The sequence below is a fragment of the Sinocyclocheilus anshuiensis genome, unplaced genomic scaffold, assembly GCF_001515605.1.
Source record: "Sinocyclocheilus anshuiensis isolate Anshui unplaced genomic scaffold, SAMN03320099.WGS_v1.1 scaffold536, whole genome shotgun sequence".
Classification (NCBI taxonomy): Eukaryota; Metazoa; Chordata; class Actinopteri; order Cypriniformes; family Cyprinidae; genus Sinocyclocheilus; species Sinocyclocheilus anshuiensis.
In genome coordinates, this window is record NW_015557179.1 from 1,770,784 (window position 1) to 1,778,690 (window position 7,907).

Below are 7,907 nucleotides of genomic sequence, written 5' to 3' on the forward strand. Positions count from 1 at the left end.
TTACGTAAATGTTTCACATGAGCGGGTCAATATGAATACAATGATACATAACACATAATAAGGCCTTAAATCAGTGAAATGAGGAGCATCGCTCAGATCACCTACACAGTGCTGAAAAAGGGGATTTATTCGCCCAAGATCAGACCGATTTATTCTGGTACCATTTATATGGGCTTCTAATCTGAGATTTCGTCGTCAGAAAAGCATACCCTCTGCTAACAACAGAAATTAGGATTTCTTCGCTAAAATCAGGTTAGTATCTTATCGTACGATTTAAACGCATTATAGCACTGAAAACTTCTACTGCTTGTAGGAAGGCACATTCAAGCTATATAACACATAATAAGGCCTTAAATCAGTGAAATGAGGAGCATCGCTCAGATCACCTACACAGTGCTGAAAAAGGGGATCGCAGACATCCTGGCGCCCAGTCTATTGGGTGAGGGGTCTGTGACGACTTGTTAATCTAATGAATAACTGATTTGTTAAATCAAATGAAAAATTGTGTTTTTGATTGGTCCAGACGCTACATAGATGTCTGAAATCAAAATGCCATGCATTTATGTTAAAGGCATCTTTCTCATACATGAAAGCTCAACAAATTAGAAAGATTCCTGGGGCCAGTTGCACCAGATGTGTGTAAGTTACGACCTAGCCTAGTTTTGATGTAAAGTAACAACTTAAACACTAATAAATATTTTTGTATTGCACCATTAAACTTGAAATGTTGAACATATAAACTAAATGTTTACGGAAGGAGCATTGGTTGAAATGAAATAGTAAGTTGACTAAACTGCATCAATAATACTTAAAATCAGTTTCTAATTTTTCACAAATAAAAATATCTTTGTTATTATTAAAGGAATAGTTCACCCCAAAAATTTGTTGAAAACTTACCCTCATGCCATCTAAAATGTAGATGAGTTTGTTTCTTCATTAGACCAGATGGAGAAATTTAGCATTACATCACATTTCTCACCAATGGATCCTCTACAGTGAATGGGTGCCGTCAGAATGAGAGTTCAAACAGCTGATAAAAGCATCAGAATAATACACAGGTAATCCACACAACAACTGTCCATCAATTAACATCTTGTGAAGTGTAAAGCTGTGTGTTTGTGAGAAACATCTATCATTAAGGCATTTTAACTTCAACCCATTGCTTCTGGCCAAATACCAGTCCATAAACCATGTAATGCTTCCTCAACAAACTCATCTAAATCTTGGTTGGCCTGATCATGAGTACATTTTCAGCAAATTTTCATGTTTGGTATCATTTTGGATCTATATTGGCTTTATATCACCCATAAAAGCTATTTATTTAAGTACTATCATATTTCAATGGAAACGTATTTTTACCATTATTTACGTGAGGAAAAAGAAGTTCAAGGTTCAAGGATATACTGATAATCAAGGATTAGCTGAAATTCACAGCATTTCATCACAACCTCTGCTCACATATTTAAAGCCTATTGGATCACTGAGGGTAAACGTCTAATTATTCCACTTTGCACTATTTTATGGAGATCATATGACTTGCTAGCTATTCTTTCTTAAGAACAAATGGTGCAACCAAATAAAGTAGTTACAAACTAGCTAGTAGTTACTAAGCCCCTAGTGTGTATTTTATGTTCCATTTTAAGTAAGAATTAACAAACGCTGGTGCAAGACTACCCTGGTCCATACGGCATTGCGTATGACTTATTATGAGAATGTTGAAATTTCATCCACTGGCACTTCCAGAATAAAATATACCACTGCAAATCTGCATACACCTTCTCCATCCATCCCAGCCCAGCCATCATTTCCACAAAAGTAAGTAAATTTAGTGGCATTTATAATGCATACGTACTAAAGAACTGCATTAGAGGGCTTTCCTTTTACTTATTCTCAGAGCAGTGTGAGCTATGATCCCGGATCTTTCAGAGAGCATCAGCTCTAATGAGCTTTAAAAGATCATGTCATTTTCAGGATCCAAGCTTTCCTTTCCTCCTTTGCTTTTTATCTCAATTAACACTGTACCATGGGGAATGCAATTCATCTCTGAATGGACCAAAGTCTTTAATGGCACTCTCTCTTGAATTTAGCCTCTACAGCAGTGCTTTGATAGGCGGCGAGGAAAAGGGTCTGCTCAGCGTGATTAAACACTCCTGTCCACTGCCAAAAATGCAGCATGCGTACTGCTCCACTGCTGTTTTGTTTGTTGCTGTATACTGAACCCGTTTATCTTCCTCCTGATCCTCTTTGTCCTCCTTTTTCAACTTTCTCTACCCTCTCTTTCTGTGTACCAGACCAGTGATCACATCTAATGCGACAATACATAATCATGTTCTGTTATGCAACAGTTAAACATACATGGCAGCAGTATTAACGCACATACAGTACAGAGCCATAGGGTGATGTGAGATATAACCCATCACGATGAATCAGCTGTGCCAGCTGCTTTCATTTCCACAGTCTTGATATTTGGGTGCAGGAATCTGAAGTGTTTGCTCTGAAATTATTATAAATATGGATTGGATGACGTCTTGACAGCATTGGCCAAATATTCAAGATGATTGATGTGCCCGCATTCTTTTTATGTAGTCTTCCATCTTCTATGCTAATATCTTTTAGAGGCTGAATACCATTCATCCTTGTTTAGCGAATGTAAAAAAAGGAGGGGAAATGGGCGCTGTGCTTAGGTAGCATTTCTCTTTAATGGCATCATTTTTGTATTAATTTTGTTAGCTTGACAAAGCCATTATTATCTTATTGGGTTTTTTGAAGTTTCTAACCTGAGACTAAACATTTAATATCTAAACCTAACTACATCCACCAAATTCAGCATAGTCTTGTAGCCTGTTCTGGCAGTTCCCCATAGTTGAAGAGTAACTTCCATTGAAAAATTCTGACTATAAAAGCCATTTTACACAGCATGTTCTCAGTTTATTATCAATGGGATGAAAGCAGCCAGAGCTTTCCAAGCTCATTCGCAAGTATCCTGCTGGTGTGCACACCGCGCATGATCATAATTTTCATCTTTTTGTGGCTGCTGCATACTAATAAAGCATTTAGTTCTTATATTGCCGAATTGCCATATTTGTACAAAATCGATTTCTTGATTTTCCATACAGTGGCAATCACTATAATAGGGAGTAGTGAATGAGTGAGTGACTGTGACTTTGGACAGTAAATGTTCACACCCAATTTATTTAGTTTGTATTCTGTTTTATGGAGAATAACATTTATAGAGAAAACTGCAAACGTCCCCTTACACTCATCACACCATTACAATTATTCTTATCCTTACAATATCTTACTATTTTATCTGGGGTATGTCAGTAAAGTGATAACGTGACAAAAACCTACGTTTAGCTTGAAAAGAAACTCTGCAATTTTGGCATCTCTATTGAAACCCAAATCTCGTAAAAGCACCATTGTTCCATTGTTACTGTTGTCTGTTTCTGCATATTTTGGCAATTCTTGGAATTTTGGCTTGCAATTCTATGCCCCAAACTCTCACTGATGGTTGAACTGGAAAGAAATTGACAGATATGAGCAGATCGCTCTAAATGTTTTGATGGTTCTGGGAGGCTTTTTTTTTTTTTTACACTTTTTGGGGAGATAAAGCCATGAATGGCCTACTTATAGAGGCCAATGTACAATAAACTGGGTTAAGAGAATGTATTTTGACATAAACTTCACCTTTAACTTTATTAGCTATCATTTACATGCAGCACAGAATGCATTATTTACATATGCTAGCATGGGGCTGAAGCAGTATCTCATTTATATAGCAAATGAATGCAAAGCTTGCTGCACATCGTGTACTGTGTAAAATGCCATTAATTCCTGCTAGAGCTTTCAAGCTGTGTTCACCAAACTCAGCACAGTACTTCAGGCTGTTCTGACTTAGCAGGCTTTATTTTTTCAAATTGATCAGACTTGATTGTCCTGTAGTGAAAAGCCTTCCATCCATCCATTCATTCAAGCTTTAAACTATTAAAAAATTTCAAGCAAGGTTTTGTCTAGCCAGCATCTGAGTTTGTCGTGACAAATTCTCTTTTTCTAGTTAATCTATGCCTCTGAATGTGACAAGCCATTTAGTGTTTGTCCTGATGAGTCATTTTAGACCTGCACGGTCCAGTGCATGATGTGCAATCTATCTTCCTCTGAAAGCTGGCCATAGTTGGATGTTTTCTTTTTTGCTTTTGTTCATGGTCTTTTTGCCTATACAGTAATAATAGGACAGTTAAGACCAGACAGGGGCGTGGATGGCTGTTTATTGACATGGGATCCATTCTCCATGAACACAACTGCTTTCTATGTGTCACACACACATGCACAAGCCACTGTACCATGGCTTTGAATACTGTAGCAGGTGCTTATAGCACCTATATTTTATACCATGTCTGTTTTTATTTCTATTTGCCAGTGTGTTTGTTTCATCAGTTTCAACAGCTATTTCCACAAACCAGCTTTACTATTTTATCTAGCAAGTCCTCAAAAGCATTATAGCTGGATTAAGGCTTAAACACATACGTTTGTATAAATTTTTTACAGTTTGAAAGAGCACTTGCATGAGAGGAAGAGCTTTATAGATCAGCACACTAAAGGTTTGAGTCTGCACTTGGGGCTTGATAAATGTTTATGGTGCACCAAGAGCTCAGCAATTACTCCTCTATGAAGTTATGATACGGTCATGTTTTATTGAAGGCCTGATATTGAACTGTGCTTTACAGTGTGAACATTTTTAGAGGTACTATTGTCATTTGAAACATTTAACATCATTGTGATAAAGACTGATTGCCATCTGTGGGTTCAGTAAGGAATGCTGTCAAGATGCCAAGACGAAATGTCCCTGCCTTGATTAAGTGAGCTGCATCAGGGATCCACACTGCAACTAAAATTGTCACAAATATGGCAAAAAAATGTACAAGAATAATTTACAATCTAATCACAATTGGTAACAAGTGGGAAAGCTTTGTGTGCAACCATATTCAGTTTTGTCAGATACCATCTTGTGCATACCTGTGTTGAATATCAATGAAAAATGACTCTCATGAACTGGTTGTTTGTAATGAATCATTTGAAATAACAGATAAAACAGTTAACAATTTCAGTCGGATTCAGTGAATCATTTAGAGTTGTTACTGAATTTACAAGTGGTTCCCTCACTGAACTGCCAGGCATTTTTCATGTCCAATTCAAAATGAACCAAGAATCATTAATTGGAAGCTGCATCTGGGGTAGGGTATCTCTCTAATGCCTTTTTTTTTTTTACTTTTTTTTTTAACACTTCAGGCTTTCCATATATATATATTTCTCATGTCTGTGTGTCAAGTATTCACTGAGTTTCAGTTCATTTTAGTGACGCGTTTCAGAAAGATATTCGCAGAGACCGAGACGGCTGAAAGCACACCGTTTATTGTCTTTATTTTACAAAAGCACAATGTTTTGTTGATAATGTGAGTGTACACTAATAAAAGTGGACTCTTTACAGAGTCAAATGATGTATTACTTTTATGTGTACGATCAAAAATGACATTTTAAGTTCTTTTCACTGTTATCATGAAAAAATGCAAGTGATTCCACCGGCGCCATCGTCAAACCCAGGAGGTTAATTAGATGCCATCTTGTGCAAACCAGTGTTGAATACCAATGAAAAATGACTCTCATGAAGTGGTTGCTTGAAATGAGTCATTCATTTATAAAGATTCATGAAACAGATTGAATCATTTAGAGCTGTTACTGAGTTCACAAGTGACTGAACTGCGAGTCGTGTCTGATTCAAAATTAACCAAGAATCGTTACTGTTATATAAGTTTTTCAGGCATACATGTGTCTGTTTACTGACTGATTGTTTATACAACAATGTATAATTAAAGATACATATTCACAACAGCATTTTGTTGAATAAATGAATAACGGTGTTCTAAAAAAATCTGATTTTTTTGTTTTTCAAATTAAATTTATTTTTTTTTGTACATTTTTTAAACAAAATAATTTAATTAATTAATAAAATGATTGTTTATTGTTTAAAATTATGTCCAATTATACAGTTTTATACTAAATACAACTAAAATAACACCCTAGTTTATATAACTAAAATAACTGTAGTTTATATTCAAAAGTGTCCCTTCATCACAGGTATAGCAGAATGAACTGAAGCATTTTTGTCAAGCAATTTTGTAATTTATCAACTGAAAAATAATTCGGCTCTTAAATATTTAATTGTTTTAATAATTTCTTTGTTGGTCTGGAGCCCTGTACATGCAGAAAAAGAACTGACTTTGGTCATAGTATTGCACTTTGATTGACTGCTAACTTGAAAACATAATAAAACTTACATGAGGTCAGTTGACATAATTTCAGCTTGATCCGTGACAGTTACTGCCACCCAAAACTAGGGCTTGCAGTTGTGTTGGCAGATCTCAGCAGGCTTTCTCTCAATTTGATGCAGCCTCTCCTGTCTGTGCACAGGGCCAAACTGCTACGCGGACACAGCGGTGATCCCGGCCGGCCGAGAGGTTAAGATCGACGAATGTACCATCTGCTACTGCACGTATGAGGACGGCACCTGGCGTATCGAGCGGCAGGCCACCTGCAGCAAGAACGAGTGCCAGCCGAGATAAGGCTTGAGACCCTCAGCCTTCACCTGGACAGCTGTGGAGATCTGGATCACCCATCCCAGCTGTGGTCTGTATGGGCTCAGCACAGCAGCCCTGCGCCTCACATGCAGCCAAGACACCGGAACCACGTGCTGTTACATCAGCCGGTCATTTGTGACCGTTCATGACTATGAACTCAGAGTGTCCTGTAGCAAGCAGCGGATGGGCCAATTAACCTGGAAACAAGGCCAAGGGCCAGAGTGCGACACGCTACTTTCCTCTCGCTACCACGGAGCCTCTGAGTTGGCATCGAGTCATGACGAGTGATGAGATTCATACGTTAGAGTTACATGTATAGTCTTAGGAGGCATGGAGTCGAATTCAACTATATTAATACTTCAAGTTTGTATTGAGATTTATAACCCATATAAAGGATATTTATTTATGTATGTGCTGGTTCAACGATTATGATTGGATTCAGATATCTGATTTACAGTGAAATTATATTTTTTATAGCCACTGTATTTTGATATGCTGTATCGTTTTAATACCGGATCGACTTCAATCCATCTTATTAGAATGTATAACGCACCTACAGCTGTCAATGTGTCTGGAGGAAACGTTTCGTCAAAGACTGTCAGGAGTGACACATAACATCTAACACAACGTCAGGATAGTCAGCAGAGCAGAATGGATTCGGTCTCCATTCAAGGAAATCAAAAATGGAAAAAAAAGCTGCTTTCAGATGTTTGCATTTATGTTAAGTCTCTATTGTGCTCTTATCTGAGGTCCGTTTTGCTAAGACGTGTTTCTATGTGTATGTGTTTTCATGTTCCAAATAAATCGTTACACTGTGCATGCTTGTTTGTGAGTTAGACGCTGATGTGAGGTCGACTAGGGTTAGTTACCATTTTTAAATGCGGGGCCATGCTTGAAATGTCAAGTAAAAACATGAAAAATGGCACAGATTTCACAAGGAATACTGAAGCAGGAGGAGTGTCCGATCAAGTGGCCCATCCAATAACTCGATGGTTTAAATTTAGCTGTGTCAATAAAGAGCTCTGTATTAGCAATTTGCTTTCAATCCACCTAACCCCAGGTCTTCTGTTCTTGCAGTCAGTGTACTAAATTGTAGTGTAAATAGCTCTGGGTAAAAAGCAGTGTTATTTAATATCATTGAGATACTACTATAGTTTTATTTATTTTTTTATATAAACCTGTTCAAAGTTGATGGTCATGTAGGATAATGATCATAGCTAATTAAGTTAGTTCATGTATACTATGCATTAAATAATCACATATTCCCAGTTCAGG

The 7,907-nt window shown here is 37.2% G+C and overlaps 1 protein-coding gene across 3 annotated transcripts in view; it reads left to right on the forward strand.

The window, feature by feature from the left end:
• Positions 1-7,271, forward strand: part of LOC107678488 (brorin-like) — a 25,123-nt gene extending 17,852 nt beyond the window's left edge. For all 3 annotated transcript variants that reach the window (XM_016473763.1, XM_016473765.1, XM_016473764.1), the window contains one exon: positions 6,466-7,271. In XM_016473763.1, the coding sequence (XP_016329249.1) occupies positions 6,466-6,617 (152 nt within the window). In that variant the 3' untranslated portion in view covers positions 6,618-7,271. The remainder of the gene's footprint in view (positions 1-6,465) is intronic.
• The last annotated feature ends 636 nt before the right edge of the window (positions 7,272-7,907 follow it).